The 21503-nt window shown below is 43.8% G+C and overlaps 1 protein-coding gene across 3 annotated transcripts; it reads right to left on the minus strand.

Moving 5' to 3' along the window:
* Positions 1 to 5153: 5153 nt before the first annotated feature.
* Positions 5154 to 21338, minus strand: LOC139051293 (uncharacterized). Of its 3 annotated transcripts, none has more exons than XM_070528296.1 (5): positions 21255 to 21338; positions 11105 to 11590; positions 9110 to 9317; positions 6174 to 6275; positions 5154 to 5452 (listed from the first exon to the last, which is right to left on the minus strand). In XM_070528296.1, the coding sequence occupies exons 2-5, from the start codon at positions 11447 to 11449 to the stop codon at positions 5193 to 5195; spliced, it is 915 nt and encodes a 304-aa protein (XP_070384397.1). In that variant the 5' UTR covers positions 11450 to 11590; positions 21255 to 21338; the 3' UTR covers positions 5154 to 5192. The 3 variants fall into 3 exon arrangements, with proteins under 3 accessions (XP_070384397.1, XP_070384398.1, XP_070384399.1); XM_070528297.1 differs by having other exon boundaries at positions 9110 to 9331; XM_070528298.1 differs by lacking the exon at positions 11105 to 11590 and having other exon boundaries at positions 9110 to 9331; positions 21255 to 21325.
* Positions 21339 to 21503: the final 165 nt, after the last annotated feature.

Genomic DNA, 21503 nt, shown 5'->3' on the forward strand with positions numbered 1-21503 from the left:
AACATCGCAAGAAGTTAGAAGCACATTGCCAAGTCCCAAAGGTAACGCCGGAAGAAGTAAAGAAAGCCTTGGGAGATATGCAAAGGGGGAAGGCAGCTGGGGAGGATCAGGTAACAGCAGATTTGTTGAAGGACGGTGGACAGATTGTTCTAGAGAAACTGGCCACCCTGTATACGCAATGCCTCATGACCTCGAGCGTACCGGAATCTTGGAAAAACGCTAACATAATCCTAATTCAATCCTAATTCATAAGAAAGGAGACGCCAAAGACTTGAAAAATTATAGACCGATCAGCTTACTGTCCGTTGCCTACAAACTATTTACTAAGGTAATAGCAAATAGAATCAGGAACACCTTAGACTTCTGTCAAGCAAAGGACCAGGCAGGATTCCGTAAAGGCTACTCAACAATAGATCATATTCACACTATCAATCAGGTAATAGAGAAATGTGCGGAATATAACCAACCCTTATATATAGCTTTCATTGATTACGAGAAAGCGTTTGATTCTGTCGAAACCTCAGCAGTCATGGAGGCATTACGGAATCAGGGTGTAGACGAGCCGTATGTAAAAATACTGAAAGATATCTATAGCGGCTCCACAGCCACCATAGTCCTCCATAAAGCAAGCAACAAAATCCCAATAAAGAAAGGCGTCAGGCAGGGAGATACGATCTCTCCAATGCTATTCACAGCATGTTTACAGGAGGTATTCAGAGACCTGGACTGGGAAGAATTGGGGATAAAAGTTAATGGAGAGTACCTTAGTAACTTGCGATTCGCTGATGATATTGCCTTGCTTAGTAACTCAGGGGACCAATTGCAATGCATGCTCACTGACCTGGAGAGGCAAAGCAGAAGAGTGGGTCTAAAATTTAATCTGCAGAAAACTAAAGTAATGTTTAACAGTCTCGGAAAACAACAGCAATTTACAATAGGCAGCGAGGCACTGGAAGTCGTAAGGGAATACACCTACTTGGGGCAGGTAGTTACGGCGGATCCGGATCATGAGACGGAAATAATTAGGAGAATAAGAATGGGCTGGGGTGCGTTTGGCAGGCATTCTCAGATCATGAACAGCAGGCTGCCATTATCCGTCAAGAGAAAAGTATATAACACCTGTGTCTTACCAGTACTCACCTACGGGGCAGAAACCTGGAGGCTTACGAAAAGAGTTCTACTCAAATTGAGGACGACGCAACGAGCTATGGAAAGAAGAATGATAGGTGTAACGTTAAGGGATAAGAAAAGAGCAGATTGGGTAAGGGAACACACGCGAGTTAATGACATCTTAGTTGAAATCAAGAAAAAGAAATGGGCATGGGCAGGACATGTAATGAGGAGGGAAGATAACCGATGGTCATTAAGGGTTACGGACTGGATTCCAAGGGAAGGGAAGCGTAGCAGGGGGCGGCAGAAAGTTAGGTGGGCGGATGAGATTAAGAAGTTTGCAGGGACGGCGTGGCCACAATTAGTACATGACCGGGGTCGTTGGAGAAATATGGGAGAGGCCTTTGCCCTGCAGTGGGCGTAACCAGGCTGATGATGATGATGATGATGCCAAGTACTAGAAACAAGATAACATGGTTTGTGTGTACTATTATGAAAAATGCTCTTGTAGGGGATGACGAAAGTAATTGCGACACCGAAATACTTATATTTTGTTTCTTCCCGCAAAGGCAACGAACCTACCGTGTTGCTAAAGGTTAAAAAAGACCGTCTTTTCAGCGTTAAGCCGCATGCGACGCAATTTCCACCAATCAATGATGCCAGCGAGACAAGTATTTAAATCAATTTGATCATCTGTTGAAGTGATTGCTCTAAAAAGCACACAGTCGTCCGCAAACAACCTAGTTTGCACACTTGAATGAATATATATATATATATATATATATATATATATATATATATATATATATATATATATATATATATATATATATATATTTAAATGTGTATGTATATATCTGACGATATAAAGCCACCTGACATTAAAGCCACGGAAAGCAACGGGTAAATTAACTGTGGCTGGAATTAGGCCTGCATTTTAGCCCTCTAAGTTATTTTACGACACTGTTATAGTTAAAGTGAACTTCAGATATATGCTCCAGCCTTAATTCCGTGTAATGCAGTACTGAGCCATCGTAGGGGTGTGTGAACACAGACGGAAAATAACAAATTAAACAGCACGCCTTCTTATAGTTGTCTGCTACTGTATGTAGTACTATCTGACTGTAACCTCGAAATATATTCCTGCTCCCGGCAACTATTCTTCAAAAATTTTCACCACTCCATCGTGTTGTCTGAAGTGTTAAGCCATGTGAATCGAAAAAGCCTTTTTTTTTTAAGTAACCTTAACTTTGCGTCAATCTCCTAATTAAGTCTCCTCATGATTTCATGCACCCGTGGCTTCTGACTTTTCCTGTAAGAAAAACGATCGCAATGTCGTTTTAATTAGCTTTCTAGCATCGTTATTCATCCAAGGCTTGTCTTGACGCCTTTTTCGTGTTATGACTTTAGACGGGACAAAAGCGTTTATGAACGCAACGAATTTAGTTGTCAGAGCAGTCACATGCCATCGCAATCTCTGTTATACTCTGTATTCAAGAACTTAGGCATATACAGGGTAAGTTCGCATTTTATTGGTGCATTGTGTTCATTATCATAAAGATAAACCTTCCTGGGTAACCTATATAAGGTGCTTTGGCGGCGAACTGCAATCCATGCGCAACAACAAATTATGATGGCAATATACCGGGAATTATTTCGATATTCGAAACAAGCGGTCCAGGGTTTGCCAAGAAGTCGAGCATTGGAGGTGACGTGTTTCTTTGCCACGTGGTTTCAGTCACACGGTGATTTAGAATATTTGAGGCTGTGATTTCCGCAGATTCAATAGACAAAGCGTTCCCGTTTACAAATACCTACCATAAAACCACTGTCTTACCATAAAACTTGTGGCTTGTTGACATGTCCCCCAATTATAAAGCCGTGATTTGTTGTCCACAAAAAAAAGCACAATTACCTGCTTAAAAACGTGCACAATTATTCGGCGAATGAGAGGGATACGCAGCAGCAATGGCCAGACGACCGCCAGTGTTTATATTGAATTTACGCCGCGCGGATTCGCAAGATCCGAAAGACGCCGAAAGCGGACAAGGCTGAAGGCACCTATGTGTATTCTGATCAGAGTGCAAGAGAGACAACTTTATTCGTCAGAGTGGGGAGCTAATTCATGGGCTCGTCAGGAAGGCCAGATGGCCGCCAGGCGATACGTGGCAGTGACCTCTTCGGCTTGGAGCTTGTGTCTGTTGTTTTGCGCTAAACAAAGTATTCATGGATTCGTACCAACTAGCTCGTCAACGCATTGTGTTGGCTATGTATATTTTACTAATAGAACTAATCCTGGGAGTCTTAGCCAGCGTCACAACTCGCAAACCTTGAAGGCGGATGTGGCACGTCTTTTCTGTCCCAAGAGTCACGAGTACGTGATCTTTTTTGCGTGAAGGCAACTGGTCTATAAACCAACACGTGCTGCCTGAATGCATCAATATTGCCTTCAATGTTGGCTTGGAGAGTCGAGACTTTTGTTATGTAATAAACGAGAAGAAAGGCGGTTAACCGAGGCGACTGATTTTGAATAATCAGATCATAAGAAACCACCAAACAATCACACGAAGGAAAACGTAAGAAAAATTGCTTGTACACACTGATTGAACTAAAGAGACATAGTTCCTAATTAGTAATTCTCGTTTGTTACATAACAAGCGTCTTTAATCCGGCAACATTGATGCCTTAAGGTAGCATGCGTTGTCTTCACCCGAAAAGATCACGTGCTCGTGACGCCTCTAGGGTGTGCCACATACGCCGCCAAGGCTGGTGAGTTGTGGCGCTGGCTAAGACTCCCAGGATTAGTTCTAGTAGTAACACATTAATATTCGAGAATGTAGATGGGCAAACAGTGCTGCGGTAGCTCATCTGGTAGAGCATGGGGCGCATAATGCGAAGACGTGGGATGGTTCCCCACCTTCGGTACATTGTGTTTCAGCCACATTTATTTCCAATAATCTATTATTTATTTAATTCGGTTAGTGAGTACAAGTAATTTCCCCTATGTTTTCTTTGATGTTATTGTTTGTTCGCTTCTCATGATATGATTACCCATATGCAGCTTATCATAGTGAAGCTGAAATGACGCCCCCCCCCCCCCCGATCCTCCCGTGCTGCAGCAGCTTTGATTGATGCATGCGGAACACAAGGGGTGAAATCTTCGCGCATCACTTATTGTGACACTTTCAATTTACACCTTCAGACACAACAAGCATTGCTAATCTTTATAATGATTAATGCCATAATAATTGGTCCGCGCTTCCCACATATATAAGCGTTTCATCGATTTCATATAAAACGCGACGTACCCCACAACGCTCTTTTTTTTATGACACATCCGAGCTGAAGCATAATACAGCATTCACACAATGACATGTACAGAACGCAGAAGCGCAAATGAAAAGCAGGCCTCGTTATATATGCCAGTCAATTCTGGATACGCATGTCAAAAGTGCGGAACCCTAATGGACTCACTTAAGAACTGCATGGGCTTTGGGGCGTTATGGCAGGTTTATGTTTTAGACTATGCAGTATGTAATATTTTTAAAGTTGCCTGCGTCATTGCAACGCAATTCCAATCCTTCAACTGGAATAATGGAAGAGGCTGATATCTGCGCGAAAAATCAAATTACCTAAATGACTTATTACCAAATAAATGTCTAACGAAGTTTTAACGGACTGTTTTATGCGGCACATATTTAGTTTAAGAATGGTCGCCGGCACTTTTGCAAGGCATATTCATTTTGATCGAATCCTAAGAGTGGCACCGTTTTTCAGATATCCACCGCGAAAGTTGCGCTAGAACTGCTGTGTTGCTCTTGCTTTTACCTTCTTAACACCGTTTCATGCATTTAAGCAGAAGACTACCAGAACATCGCGGTACACGTACACGACCGCGAAGCACACTGTAATCATTTCAGTAGTTGTACTCCTTTTTTGCGATTGGTGATACTAAGGGTATAGAACAGGACAGACTTCGGCACAGCTTGAAATCATCTCTTCTCGCATAACGACAGGGTTTTAGCATAGCCGTCACGCGAATAGACAATCAAAACGATATTTATTAATACATTAAAGAAGTATTAGAACAAAAAGTGACGGATCACGAAAGCAAAAGCGTTAACATAAATTTCCTGGCCACGCGCGTGGACTCTTTCTGCGGAACCAGTAGCCCACGTGACCCCGTTCGGCAGCGCTGGATCGCTGGAGGCGCAGCAGCTGCAGCATGCGATGCACGTGGCGAACTGCGCGCTGCTCGCGGCGGTGCTGCTGCGTGCGATTCTCCGGCATCGAGCAGCCACCGCAGCGTCGCCGAAGGGCAGCCCGCCGGCAGGTCGGGACACTGCGAGAGTCAAATGTTAACCAATAACCCCTGTGGGTCTCACATTTAGTAAAAAAATAAAAACTACTGTTCGTTGGATTACAATCTCGCTCCAGGACGGTGACGAGTTTCGAAGCGCGCGGGCCAATTGCAACGAAATTGGGCCGAGCAAAGTCAGCGCTTTTTCCGCATGCAGGTAACCGGGCATGCGCGCATAGCCGTTAACGAGCAACATGTCGTTCTAGCAGTTGACAACGATTCTCCCGCGCCCGCCATTGTTACTTAGTGTCTATGGTATTGGGCTTCTAAGCACGAAATGCTAAAACACCGGCGTACTTATATTTGGGTGCACGTTAAAGAACCCCAGCTGGTCCAAATTTAGGGAGTCCCCACCTACGTCGTGCACCATAATCAGCTCGTGGTTTTCGCACGTAAAACCCTACAATACATTTTTTTCAACGATTCTCCCTCTCTCTTACGACCCTTGTTGCCAATGTCTTCCTGCACTGAAGAATCTCTGGCTCGCATGCAGTCGTTTCGAAACCCTTACCGCGGACTAAGGAAATAGCAAGTCTTGCTAAAACAATTCGATAAACGTGCAACATTGTCCATCTTGTTTTGCAAATGTTAATCGTAAAATGTCATTAAATTCTGCTGAAACACTCACACGCCAAATAATGTATAAGTTAGTTCTAACGTTCGATTCGCAGTAGAACGTCGCCAATGGCCGATGTGCACATACCATACATTGCCTCCTGCGTGATGCCAGTTATGCTGCTGCGTGCGATTCTCAGGCGTCGAGCAGTTTCTGCAGCTTCGCCGAAGCACAGCGTGGCCACTGGTCCTGGCACCGTGAGAGCAGAAAACAAGCCCCTTGTAATCCTTGCGTGGCACTTGTATTGTGTGACAAATCCACTAACATTGCCCACACTGACTCGAAGCGCTCTACAGAGGCAGGCATGAAATTATCAGCTCCGGGGCAGTCGGGCGACGGCAAGAAAATAGTTCCTAGCGAAATAATCCAATTTGAACAAGAACACCTGCACCATGAACACCCAACTCCTCCTTTATTCCAGTTGCGTCCAGCGTTCCTCAAGGGAGTGTGCTTTGTGCTTTGCTTTTTATAGTGTGTATTATTGACTTGCCTGACTGCATGTCGTCTCGAATAAGACGGTTCGCCGATGATTCAGCCATTTTCCGTAATATTTCTACTCACTCTAACCGTGAAGCCTTCCAACCACACCTAAACGCATTGAGTACATGGTGTTCAGACCGGTAAATGACCTTAAATTATGCTAAAGCTAAGTGCATGTCATTTTCACGCTCCTCGACTCGTATTGCAACGTCATACTCTCTTCATAATAAGATTGTTGAGGAGTCACTTTGCAATGGGATCCAATATGTTCGTCATCACATCAACGTTACACTTGCACCTGTTACCCGCAAATTTGATATAATAAAACCCAGACTAAAGCAAGCGCATTTACACTTAAAAAAAAAGATCTAGCATATATACACTGCATAGTGATACCTCAAAGTCGAATATGCATGCGGCACCTGGGATCCGAACCAGGACTCCATCGTGCGTAACCTTGAATCCTTGTAAGCCGTGCTGCTTGCTTTATCTTTACAGATTATCCCCCGCACTAGTGCTGCATGTTTAAAGAATCGTGCCGAATTGCATCCGCTATCACTACGCCGCAAACACGCGCGCCTATCGCTCTTTCATAAACTGCACCATCACGAGTGTTTGCATTGATGGCTTCTTTCACTCACGCCCTGTCATTTTCTCTCGCCGAGATCAGCCTCTCTAAGTCAAAGCCCGGTGTGTATCACTAAGATCTTTGCGCTCAGTCATTTATATACCCAGATTCATACTTCGCGAGAATAACCTACCATCAGACATTGTCTACTGAAGTTCACCCCGGCAACTTTCAACAGATCCTGCGTACGTATGTCATAATGTGATGTCTCTGCGCAATGTGAAAGTTTTTTTCTTTTCTTTTTGAATGAGTTATATTCTATGTTGTGTTCCTTCGGTACCTTTGACATCCGGTAGATTTTGTTTTCGAATTATCCTCTTTGATTGCCTTTTATGTATTCTGAGTTCTAGGTGCTTCAATATTCGAATTTCTGGTAATATACTGTTAATTTGGTTTCATCCAAACTGTGATTTTACTACACATAGTCGTGTCTGCGTATTTAGTCGCGTATTTAGGCGCGTTTGTTGTAGTCTTTAGAAATTGTTATGACCGTATGTTCGTGTGGCCCCCTCCCCCAATTCTAATACCCTCTTCCGCAGGGCATTCAGTGGTGTTATTGAATAAATAAATAAATAAATAAATAAATAAATAAATAAATAAATAAATAAATAAATAAATAAATAACCTTTACAGAATATTTCTCTTCGTACTTATACGTAAGAATTCTTTAGGAACTCCTTAGGCGACGAACACAGACAAGAAGACGCCGCCGCAATTTTGCGTTTACCATCTTGACTTTGTCCGACGCCCAAATGGGCTCTTCTAACAGGGTAAACTAACGAAAACAGTAAAATATCAGTCGCTTACTGTTGACTTTTACGCATTGTTCCTATTTTATGCGTCGAAAGAACAAGACAGTGTTTTTGAACATAAGAATACGTCAGCAGTACTGCGGGGCTACTTCCTGCAGCGGTGCAAAAGTCGCGATTTGGATCCGTAGCCTTCGCTTTCGCGCCAAAAATAGTTGTCCACGAAGACAAAGCTGCTAGAATTATTTTTTTTCTTATCGTTCAGACCGGCGTTCACTCAATGGAAGAAACATATGTAAAGAAGGCGTATATTATTGACTGGACAAGCAGGTACTTTTTGATTTAAGGTTTGTTTGTCGAACAGTGAGAATGACTTATATAGACTCTCTGTAACGCGCCGTGGTTGCTTAGTGACTATGGTATTGCGCTGCAAAGCAGGAGATCGCGGGAACGAATCCCGAGGACACGTTGTGATGGGTGCGAAACGCGAAAAAACCCGAACACTTAGGCTTAGCTGCACGTTAAAGACCACCAGGAGATGAAAATTATTCCGGAGTCCCACACTACGGCGTGCGTCATAATCAGGTCGTGGTTCTGCCATGTAAAACGCCATAATAAAAAAAAAAAACATGATGAATATTGTCTAACGAAAGCAGCAAATTCTAAATATATACTTGAACGCTTGAAATGCCTCTCAATTGTCCCTGATGAGGCCTTTTAATCCAAATAGTTTAAGGAAATTAGGCCAACACGGTGCCCATTATGGCACACTCTGGTGGTTCCTACGACACTCCAAGTCGGTTTACAGCGATGCGGAACGCTCTGGTGATTGGAGCCGTAGAAATACTGCCCCAGCCGAACGTGCTAGCTGCTGACAAAGCCATCAGAGCTTGATGCAGGTTCTTTCGGATCTCGGTCGCGCTCTCAGGTTCAAGGCATACAGCACCGCCTCCTAACGCTATCTGCTAGAGCGCGGCACTCTGAATAGACCAGAACGCCTGGTTTCGACCAGCCGAATGCATCCCGAGAGCGCCCTAAAGAGACCACTACTCTGTAAATTCAATATAGAAATATCACGTGACGCACAGTGCTATCGGCGCCAATCAAATCATCTTGACGGCAGCACAGCTATTACCACTGATGGCGAATGCCGAAACACAACTTGCCATCATTCGGCAGGGGCAGGGACTTTCGTGCCGGAGCCAGAAGCACGGCAGGATGCTGGAGTTGCCACCTGCTGCTCCTGCTGATCCCAGAGTGAAGCCCGACATGGGCGTCATGGTGGCACTTGCGCTGGCAGACGTGGCCAGAAGACCTGCTGCTGTCCTTGTGGCGCCTGGGCAGCCGGAGCGGAAACAGCTTGGCCGATGCACGCTGCGTAGCCCCGCCTGCAGCATAAAGTCGCCTTCTGTATTTGGTCCGTTTGCGCAACTACACAACGAAAAAGCCATTTACACAAAATTATTTTGTCGTTCATCGAAATGATTCAGTTAGCTACCAGGGGCGCTATAACGTAAAATTATCCGAAGCTTTTCTAATCCAATTTTGAAATCAGCCCTCCGCTATCGGTCAAGCACTTTTTTGGACCACCCCCGCTTCACCTGTCTGTCACGCGACTTCACGAAAACCGCGATTGCTCCCCATCTGATATGACGTGTACGCACTGATTATGCGTGATTTGACCGAACAAAAGAAAAATTGTAACATCCGATTCGACGGCTTTTCGCCATTAGCACTCGGCTATTCGTCAAAAGTGTTCAGGCTGCACCTTCTTCAACTGCTTGTCACGCGGCGTCACAAAACCGCAAGAACTCACCGCGTCAAAGTGACGTCTACGCGTTAAAGATGCATTAATATGCCGAACAAAACTGAATTTTCTTCTGAATAGCCGCAGCCTGCATCGTTCCCGAAGGAGTAAAATATGGCTGCTGCGGATCCTTCAGGCACTGGCTACTCGCACCTGCCAGAAAGCATGGTTTTTTCGCGTATAATAAACTGCTTGCGTGGCCGTGTAACCTTTTTGAGCACTTTCGGCACGTTTACGATCCCACTATTCCAGCTCTTCTTTGTTGAGGATTCGTTTGAGTGGCATTCTTAACCTTCAGTTGCACGACGCCGCGATTTTCGACCAGCCACCACAAGCTAAGCAAGAGAAAGCGGACCAATCGCAGACGCCGACACCACCCTCTTCATCTGGTTATTTCTTTCAGTGCGGTGGCTCGGTTTCATCGAAGCGCTGTCCACTTGAGCGTGCTCCTCGCCTCCTGCCAGCCAATTACAAGTGAAACACTTCAACTTAGGCAATGGTATTCATTTCGAAAGCAAAGAAAAGTAGGAGTGTTTGACTAGGCTGTTCAGGCAGCGCTGCGGGTCACCGCGTGATGCTTCCGTCGGCGGTTGCGCAAACTTGACGTCAGAAGATTGTAATAGAAACATATTGGAATAGTTTACGTTATAGGGCGCCAGGTCATTTGTTTTTTTTTTTGCGTGGGTTGGGCGGGAGTTAGGTGTCGGAACTGCAATTCAATGATGAGTCGCACTACTCTGGCAGTAATTTTATCGCCGCGGGTTATTTACCATGCTCCGAATCCATCTTGCACGAGCGTTTTTAATGCCGCCCCCGATAGAAATATGCCCCCCCCCCCCCTCGTCTGGGACCTAACACATGACCTCGACCTCTAGAGAGCGACAGGATGGCTACTGCAAGGCTCCCATGACTGCTTATTACCTCATCAAATTTTAGTTTCTACCATTATTCAGTCTTTATTAAAAACGTAGAACCACGGCGACAGCGTGGACAAAATATACGCACAAAAGATGGATACAAGGGTGCACACAGAGGCACTTCTTCGATTATACGTTTCTGGTGGTTTAATATTTGTAAATATCTATAGAACGTGCTTACAATTACCTACGCTAAGACTCCAACGTTGGAATTAAAATGAATAAAGAAAAATACAGGAGAGACCGTTCCATTCTTACTGATAAATATTGTGAGGAGCTTTTCAATCCAGACTGATAAAGGACGGAAAGGCAGCACGGCCCATCTTATACTCAGTATGAAGATATCCCGTGGCGTAGCGTGCTATCTGCGTGTATGAAATAATATTGATGGCAGGGCAGCTACATACACTCACAGCGAATTAGTAAACATCACTTGCCAGGGCTCTGCAGGAGCGTAGCCTTTCGTGCCGGAGGCAGACGCACGGTACGATGGTGCAGTTGCCAGGTGCTGCTGCTGTCCCCACAGCGCAACCCGACATGGCGTCATATCGGCACTTGCGCTGGAAGACGTGGCGAGGAGACCTGCTGCAGTCCTTCTGGCGCCCAGGCAGCCGGAGGGATGACGGGTCGGTCGAAGCCCGCTGCGCAGCCCCGCCAGCACGATGTCGGATGGAAAGTGAAACCGGACGGCGGACCCCATCAACGCGCCGTTGACGTCTTGCGTGAGGGTGCCTTGGCATCCGCGAACGCCTGAAGAACTTCAGAGTGGCTGAAGGGGCCATCGTCTCCGAGGTGCTCGCTCGGTTGGCTGGTTGCTCTCGTGCAGCGTCTCGCGCAGCGCCGAACGGAGAAGGGCGCTTCGTCTTCGTCTTTTACTCGCACGTGATCCTCGTACTCAGGCGACGGGCATCACTATGAATATGCTTATGAATGCGAAAATAGAATGTGTTTATCGTCACGGACATCCGCAAAGAGGTACGATAGTTCTATACACACTTGTAGAAAAGTGGCACTTTCGCGGACTGATTTTATATATGGCGGCCGGCATCTCGGAATGATGATCATATTTTTACGTTGGCGCGCCGCAGCCTTTCATCGACAGTCATGGTGGCGTTTTTTGTCATTGAATTGACAAGCTGTTCTGCTTAGGTTTAATTCGTAAGAAAGAAAAAAAAAGGAAGCTATACGAAAAAGCTAATCAAGAAGAAAGCCAGAAATAAAGGAGACGAGATACAGGGAACGTAAGACGCGGCAGAATTCAATCACTGCCTCCGACTTTGATGCCGGTGTAATACGGCCGTGCGCAATAGGTCTCGGTAATCAGACAATGACGTCGCTGCCAATCCCGAAAGGCAATGCTACTTACAGTGTATATTGACATCATTTTAATATATGTACTAGTGCATCACAAGTGCACCGCTTTCATGCATTACTTGCTTCGAATTATAATAAACATGTGAGGTGTGGTATCCTGTGTTAACTTCTGGTTTCGGTTTTGGGTCGATTGCGTCAGGGCGCCACTCAGCGCCAAACGCTGTAAGTTGGCTCCTGCTTCCCCTCGGAGAAATTAAAGAGCGTTCTTTGTCTGGTCCCCGACTGGAGCAGTCCGGCTATCATCTTGCGGCGCAGCGCGCCCCGGCCGTTTAGGCCTCATGCCGTAACCCTTCCGTCCGGCCACCCCCGTCGAAGCTACAACATGAGGCAGAAAAGCAAACAACGAAAAAATACGGCAGAACCCATTTATTTAGTTATTTCTTCATTTTATTTATTTATTTCGACAGTGCGCGGTTAAGGCTCGATGCGCTCGGCGTTTTATATGAATGCGCAGAAGGAGACAACATCCGAGCGGGCCGAGCGCGAGCACCAACAACAGCAACCGTCTCCTTCCTCTTCGTCTTCTGCTGGCGCCCGTATTTCTCAGTGCAAATTATTTATTTATTTATTTATTTAGTATGCCTCATAGGTCAATAAAGGGGAAATTACATAAGGAGTGGGCACATACTGAAAAACGAGAAATATCTACGTTAATGTGATTAGCGTTGAAACTATCGCTTTGAGCTATTAAGCTAGTACATTGAGCACCGGAGAGACATTCAATGGCTCCTTTCATGCTGGAACGTTGGTGTCAGACATTCGTGGTAGTTGTTAGGGTGACAAATAGAGAAGCACGAAAGGGTTGAATATCTTTATTTGACCATAAATAATAAATACATGGGTGGATGAACGACCCGATGCTACACAATTCAATAGAGAGAAAGAAGGGGGCAATTTTCAATGCCAGAAAGATGGAGAGGTCGCCCTGAGTGAAGTTCCTCTAACCTGCTACTCCACGCTGGTGAATTGATTTGTCGGAATGACAGAGGCGGGATGTGAAATGGAAGGAAGGAGGTTGTGTGCTGAAGATGATGATGATGAGAGCTGCACAGCATACTGTTCCTGTGCTCCGCGTACATGCATACTTCACAGCGACACCCACACTTCTTCGCGGACAGAGGTAGTGGTTACTGAGGTGTGGTTACGGGAACGTCTATAGCTTGCATGATTTTCACAGCTCTTGGAGCCGCTAGAATGTTAAAACCAGACAGTAGCAGGTGCAGGGCGTCTATCGTCGATATTTGTCGCAGAATTAGATTGATGAGAGAGCCCGATGGTGATTTTTCGTTGCACTGCCGTTCCTGGCGCTCACAGTCCAAGCTCCTGTGCGCGGCTGCAGGCGTGGCCATACATTCGATTCCAGGCTTGTGCTGCTCGCTTGAAGCAACGTGGCTTGGAGAGGCCCACCGATGACGATTCAAATACCTTCCACTGGAACTGCGGGATGAGAGCCAGGGAGATCTCGGTTGGACCAGCAGCTTGTTCATGTCGGCGACGCGATAGTCTCCCCCGGTGCTCCGCTGACGCTGCCGCAACTTTGTGTGACATACTTCTCTTGCTCGTTTGGTTCAATATTTTAATCTTCTTTTTCTGTTGGGGACAATCGCTGAAATTTACCTCGTGTGGTCCGCTGTAATTCAAGCACTTCATTTTTTTACCGTGCATAAACACATGTCGTGGCTGCCTGTATAGCGAAGCCATGCCTTCTGGCCTGTGCGGAGAAGCGCTGGCAGAATCTAGCTTTCGGGACTTGCGACATCACAGAGGTAGAGGCACGTAAGGACGCACAGAGTGTCTCACATAGCCCACCTTGACGTGATCAGGTGTCGTGTGTCCTCGAAAAGGAGCTTGAAGCTCGTCGATGACCTTCACTGTTGAAGACAGAAGCCCTAGGAATTCTTCATCGGTGATGTCAATGACGACATCGTAAATAACGCTTGCGTTTTTCTTAGCGTTGAAAGCTACCTCATTAATTCCTTTCAGAGCCACATTAACCAAGGTAGGTCTTGAGAATCTGTCTTGAGGCACAAACGCAAGATTGTAACTTGCGAGTAGGTGGTCCTTAGGGGCCATGCTCACTCACGTCCTTAGTTGTCTTGCTGCATTTGCTCTTCAATCGCTTGACCTCCACGATGGTGTAGTTGTTTTACGAATCCAAGGATTCACTGTTGGAGAAGCAGGAGCCGGACGTCTCCACATCGACGTGACGAGTCTTGCACAAATATCGCTGGGCGCCAAAGTGCAAAGAGGCGTGCCCAGCACAAGTGATGGCGAGCCGTCTGTCATCGCCTCGGACGGCTTTTCGTTCAAGAAGCACAATTATGCCTCACCTGTATCAAAACTATCGCAGCAAACTTAAAAAGCTACGCTAGCTCAGCTCCTGCAGTTCACCATGCCTACACGTGACAATTAAAAAGCGGGCTCCGTATTATACCCTTGAACATCTGGTGCCCCTTGACATACCTGAAGAAAGGTGCATGATAAACGTGAATGCACGGACCCTATAGATACGCGTCCACCGCAGCCAGGCTAAACCTGAAAGACCAGAGCATCTGAGCGATGGAAACAGGGTATTTGAACCAAGATTTCCACAAAATTACGGAAATAATTCGCATTCGACAGAAGTACAGAGTTTAAATGGTTGTTCGAGCGTCCCGTACCGCCTATTTGATGTCTCAGTGCGAGGTTGAGGTTGAGGTTTATTGATTTCTGTACATCAACAGAAATCGAAGCAAAAGCAAAAGGCTATACAGCCTGGCAGAGGCTTTTCGTTAAGGTTCTGCTTCTTAGCCCGAAGACGCGTGTTTGCTTTCCTTCCGCAGGGGCGGAAGCCCGATCAGGGTTAAATGAATAAGACGCCAGCCCTTTGAAAGCATCAGTGGCATGTTCGAAAAGGAAAACAAAGTGTTGAAGTTACTCAGCAACCGTTCCTCATGTCACCTCTCCTACCCCCTTCGTTTTTCGACTGTTGAAACTGGCAGGTTGAACGAAAGCGTCCACATGTGCTTGTTTCCGCAATTTCGATCTGCCTCTGATCTCTTCGTAACGTTTACCATTACCTATATCCCAGTTTTAATTACATTTAACAAAACGCTCACGCACAACAACAAAAAAAATTCGAGGGGTGTATGTAGAAGCTACAATTGCGGATACCTAAGGCCGCGAAGTCTTCTTGCTACAGTTCATGATGTGCTGGTGAGACTAAAAATTGTAGATGGTACGATCGCATTATATAATTCGGGCATATACTGTAAGCGGTCGTCCTTTACTGTAGAGCCTGTCTGGTACCTTTTGTTGTTCCGATAACCATATTCAAACAACAGCTTGCGCACCAATGTCTCCACGTTGATAATGATTATGACGTTCCTCCTCGATTAACACGGGCGCGCTATAACAGTGAAGTTCAGGTAACACCGGGTCACGTACCGATTGGAGAAGGTACAAAGAAGTAAATAAATAACCGTAGCATTGACTCAACCCTCGCTATTAGTGTCTCCCTTACTCATCATGTGTGTTGTATAATATTTCCAATGTTGTTGCGAACGTGTTGAGTCGGTGTTGTATGGGAGACAATAGAAATCGATGTGTTTTCAGGGTACATAATATTCAGCTCTAAAAAGTATCCTGTTGCAAGTGTATTTATTACTGATGCAATACGTCTAACAAAATGTCAATTTGTGGTCTTCGAGTGCTTCTTAACTGAATTTCGTTATTTTCATTTTTTTGGCAAGGGCACGTAGTTTTTGATAAGTATGGGGCGTAAACAGTGACATAAGAAGGTTGAACTGTACTGAATAGACGCACAGAAAGGCACTGATGTAGCTGATGTTCTTGATTAAATTTTCACTGTTTTGTGGCTGTTTTGTGGTTTATTATTTATTTAGGTAAATGTAACAAAATGGAGAAATACGGTTCTTTATTGTAATGAATATTCGCAACGCATTGCGAGCCATAAACCCAGGGACCCGCTGCGATAGCGCAGTGGCTTTTGCTTTGAGCTGTTGAGTTCCAGGCGGTGGGTTCAGCTCTAGCTGCAGTGGCCGCATTTCTACTGTAACAAAAGACGAATATGCTCGTGTACTTTTTTTTTGCAAGCGCAAGAGCTTTATTTTTCTTTACATAATCATGGTTATACAGATATCTGGACCGATAGCCAGGGAAGGCTACTTTGCGGTCCAGTGACAAATTACAAAAGACAGGTCAGGCGCAGTTTCGAACAGCACAGTATTCCGGAACATGTCATGAGTTATACAGACAAGAAACATGTTGAAAATACTCGTACATAATGAAAGTAAGTTCGAGATTCTGGTTATCAAGAAAAAAGAATTTGCTACAATGCTTGAAATTACGTGCGGTTTTAACTTCTAGGGGAAAAATATTCCAGATTTTTGCACCAATGAATTCAATTAACCTTTCACCGTATACATTGTAACACTTTGGTAAGTTGAGGTTACCTTTTAAAGCATGTCTTGTACTGCGAGTTGGAAATGAAAAGACGTTTCGAGGAATAGGAAAGTTAGTGCATAAGATATTATTAATTGAAATTGAGATCTTGTGATTACATAGTGCATTAACGGATAACATATGTTGTGTTTCGAAAACATCACTAAATGTATCACTGGCATATTTTGAAGGGCCAATTATTTTCAGGGCCCTTTTCTGTAGTTTCTGTAAAGGTTGTGAGTATGTCATGTAAGTCACAGCCCATGATTCTAAACAATAACTAATATGGCTATGGCAAAACGCATATTAAAAGGATTTGAGTACATCGTGGGGGAAATATTGCTTCGCTTTAATTTGGGAGTAACAACCATATGCGACCTTCTTGCATACACTATGAATATGTGCTTCCCAATGTATATGCTGGTCAAATATGACGCCCAGATATTTAAACGAATCATCTTCTTGGATAGGGCTTTCATTTAACGTGATATTTATTTGACTGGTGTCAACATTGTTTCTCCTCGATCGAAAAACTACATATTTTGTCTTATTGCTATTTAAAGTCAATTTGTTTTCTAAGAACCATGAAGAAATCGTTGATAACTCGGACGTCACATGCGTTTGCAGTGCAGAAAGTGTGTCTGCTGTGAATAATAAAGCTGTGTCATCTGCGTACATTAGGGCATTAGGGCGGTCATTAATGTACGATGAGAATAACACAGGACCGAGCACTGAACCTTGTGGGACTCCGCTGGTTACTGTGCTGTATGTAGAATAATAATCACCCATTACTACCATTTGTTTCCGTGAGGATAAATAGCTGGAAAAAAATTTTAGGGAGTCCTTTGTGACACCATAACATTCAAGTTTTTGTAGTAGTATAGAGTGAGAAACGGTATCAAATGCCTTCTTTATATCCAAAAATATTGCTACAATTATTTTATTATGATGAAGTGCAGAATTTATTAATTGCGAAAGTGTTAGGACTGCTGTTGATGTCGATCTGGAGGGAACAAAACCATGCTGCTGGGGACAAATTACATGGTTTTCAGGTAGAAATTGCTTCAATCTCTTGGAAATGAGTTTTTCACAAACAGTGTTTGTCACACTCAGAACAGAAATTGGCCTATAATTCTCTGGTAGGTTCGAATCTCCGCATTTGTATGCGGGAACGAATTTGGCTGTTTTTAATATATCTGGATACGAGCTGGAAGCTAACGCTAGATTGAATACTTTGCATATGGGACTGCAGAGAATGTCGATATTGTCTTTTAAAATCCTAGTGGATATACCATCATGACCAGCCGCTTTCTTTAGATGCAGTTGATTTATCGTTGATATGAGTTCATCATGAGTTATTTCTTCTAGCTGAAAGTCGTTGTCGACTATTCCAGGTAGGGCAGGTACGGGATTACAAGATAAAATCTGGTTAGCCAAATTCGTTCCTACATTAGCAAAATAATAGTTAAAATCATGAGCCACTTGTGTCGATGGTTTATCAGGTTGAATGCTCTGCGTTTTGCTTTTTCTTATAACTTCTTTTACGATTTCTCATATCCTTTTCGTATTACCACTCTCGTTCTTAATAAGGTTAGTGTAGTATTGCTTTTTCGATTTTCTAATCATAATAACTGAGATATTTCTAAAGTATTTAAAGCTCTCCCTGTAATATGAATTTGATTTGTTGCGTTTCCATTTACGGTAAAAAGAGTCTTTCTGCTTTAATGTTTCCAGTATAGTGTTGTTTATCCAAGGACACACTGGTGGCTCGTAATTGTGGCGCACATATACCCTTGTAGATTACTTAATGGCATTGCAGATGCATTGAATAAAATTTTCACATTGAGTGTGCACATCACACAAATCAAATACTTTCTTAAAGTCTATGCATTGGAGCAATCGTCGTACTTCTGCATAATTTATACAGGAGGATTTTCTATCGCCTGTATCACACAAGGAGGACATGTATTTACGAGGTAAAAAGAGAAACGTGAGGTTGTGATCTGCAATGGCGTCGGGGCTGTGCGTTCAGCGTGTGTTCTTCCTACAGCTATCGTATACCTCTCTTGGCACTCTCGTAACCGCAAATGTAGCTTCGCACAACGACGTCTCTGTTTTTTCTTAACCGTCGTCGTTGTCTTCAACACAGGCACGCGATAACGGCGACATTAAGGTAACACTCATGTACTCGCAGAGGAACGGCAATATTGAAAAAAATAATTATAGCAGAACCTATCAACTGAGCTATTAAGCTGTCTTAGGGCAAAGTGTTCCAGAAGAACAAAATTGCCAACATTTTGAGACCATAAAATGTTCCCGCATAACAATGTTTCCCGTTTATACGGGGTATTGGTTATTGATGCGAAATAGCAATATTTTGGACTCTGCGAGCGTTTCGTAATTTCATGCACTTAGCGTGCGTGCGCGTCTTAATGTTTGTGTATGTGTGCATGAGTGTTACACATGCAACCACATGATTATTTTTAGATCCAAAATAGTGACGTTGACATGATCAGGCTTAAGAGGAAACTTTAGCTCGGGAGCTCCTATCTAAATACATGTAAAAGGAGAATTCGTTTTTCTCGGCAACAACTGCACCAAATTTGACAAGATTTGTTGCACTTAAATGAAAACCTTAAAATCTAGTGACTGCTGGTTTTGAATTTTTGATTTACGTCGTAAATTTTTTATTAAAAATTCACAAAAATCGAAAATTTTCAGAAAACGACACTATCAAGTTTACAACTCAATAACTCAGCAACGAAATGTGATAATACAATTCTGTGAATTTAATCTAATAGGGTATCTGAAGCGGACAAAATTTATATGTTACACATGAATCTCAAAAGTTTTGTAATTTGCAAATACAGCTTTTGCACAACCCCTGTAAACAACGTAACAAATTCCCGTAAGATGTAAAATTACATATAGAATTTGTCCGCTTTGAGTGATCTAATGGATGCCGTTTACAGAACCGCGATATCTGTTCTTGATGCAGAGCTATGAATTTGTAAACTTCGTGCTTCTATTTTTTTCTAACGGTCGAATATTTGAAATTTTTTTCAACAAAATTCAAGCCCTAAATCAAAATTCCGCTTCCAACAGTCACTAGAACTTAACTTTCTCTCTCAAATGAAACACATTTTATTAAAATCGGTGCAGGGGTTCTCTCACAATAATGTTTTTGCGTTTTACATGTATTTGAAAGGGCCGCGTTGGTGTTGGGCCCGAGCTAAAACTTCCTCTTAATCATTTTCGCTAGAAGGGCTCATATTGTTTACTGAACCAGATTTTTTCGGTCATATTGGAGCCAGCTTCCACGAATGATAATTGCAACAGCATGCGGTCCACATGGCCAACGCTGTTTAGCTAGCAGTCACCTTGCTCGAACTGCCTACTTTTTGGCTGTTATCATTGATTGGCCAAAACCTACTGTCTAAATAAAAAAATACTTGTTTAATTGATCAAGCTCAAGTGTTAAATGCCTTCATATGTGGAGAACTGAAATCGCGGGGAGCAAACGGTCGTGCCTCATGTTTTATTTTATTTTTTTTCATATTTCGCGGGCTTTCTTTTGGATGCAGAAAGAGATTACATAACAAATTGTAAGTTAGAAAATGCAGAATGATGTTCCCTAGAAGGCTGTACCTCTCATTGGAAGTTTGTGTTAAAGTTGATACTTGCAATGTTAATTTGGCTTGGATAATCATGCTGTTAAGAAGAACACAAGGCTTGTTCGACACAATAGCGAACAACATGCATTTGTAGCGTCCTCCTACAGCGCTCCTGCATTCTTTTAAACCTTGGCTAATGTTAGCTAGTACATGCCCTGTATATCTTAGCGCCGAACGTGAAAAAGCAATGGAAAAGCAAATTCGCGATAGGCGTATTATCGTTCCTAGATGCATGCCAAGAAGGGCAGCGCTTTATTGTCCGGCTCTGTAGCCTGTAAATAAAACCGCCAATCGAATATTTTTCTGTACTCTTAGATTGCGATAAAAAGAAAGCTACAGCGAAGAATTCGGCTTTCCTAAAGAACGGCGGAATGTTATCTTAACGCGAGGATAGAAAGGTGGGGATATGCGCATGTTTGCGCGAATTGGGATAGCAGGCGAGATAAGAAAAAGATGCACCTAATTTCAATTTGGAGTGCTATAGAACTAACGTCAGTCCGTGCCATGTAGTGAGCCATCGAGCTGCATACATGTGGCAGCCTGACAACACACTCAGTGCCGAGTCCTCATCATTTTTGAGAGACTCTTCTCATTCATTTCAGCTCAATTCACCTGAAATTTTCTGTAGGAGAGAGCAGCCCCATGAAAACTACCGAGAGGCGGCCGCACCCTTCTTAGGCAGCAATTAACAGCATGACATTTAAACAGATGCTTAGGACAGGCATACAATAACCAATAATGCACGTACGTATGAGGGCATAAAATAACAAACGGACAACTGGCGTGATAAATTAATCACAGAAATAATGACACTGCACATATGATTCCAAAATCGTATCGTGTATACGCATTACTTAAACTGAGAGAACGTACAACCGCTTTGATCATTAGTGCCACTAACTTACGAAGGCAAAATGAAGGAAGTCGGAAGTCAAGGACTAATTGCGAAGTTGCGCGACATAGTAGTATACACATACTAGCGATATACTAGCAAGACGCATTCTAATAAGGCAGTGCAAGGTCGAACAATAAAGCTCGAAGCGGGGTTGAAACCATCATTCATAAGAATATACGTGTAAGTGTTTTAAAAACTTACCCATGCCATGGCTACGGAAGAAATAATTTAGCCGTGCGGAAAGCCGGTACCGAAGCGTCTGTTTACCATTGTTTGTGCGGCAACAGCCTATATTCCTGCATTCAGGAGTACGAGTGTTGGAAGCATTCGTAAAACCTTGAAGTTGTGCCAAGTGAATATGTAAAGTTATCGCTCTTTACTGTCCCTAACCTATCAAGGCGGCCGAGATGGGATAAAACGCCCTTGGCTACAGCTTAGAACGACCTCGTG

The sequence above is a fragment of the Dermacentor albipictus genome, unplaced genomic scaffold (assembly GCF_038994185.2).
Source record: "Dermacentor albipictus isolate Rhodes 1998 colony unplaced genomic scaffold, USDA_Dalb.pri_finalv2 scaffold_11, whole genome shotgun sequence".
In the NCBI taxonomy this organism is placed as follows: Eukaryota; Metazoa; Arthropoda; class Arachnida; order Ixodida; family Ixodidae; genus Dermacentor; species Dermacentor albipictus.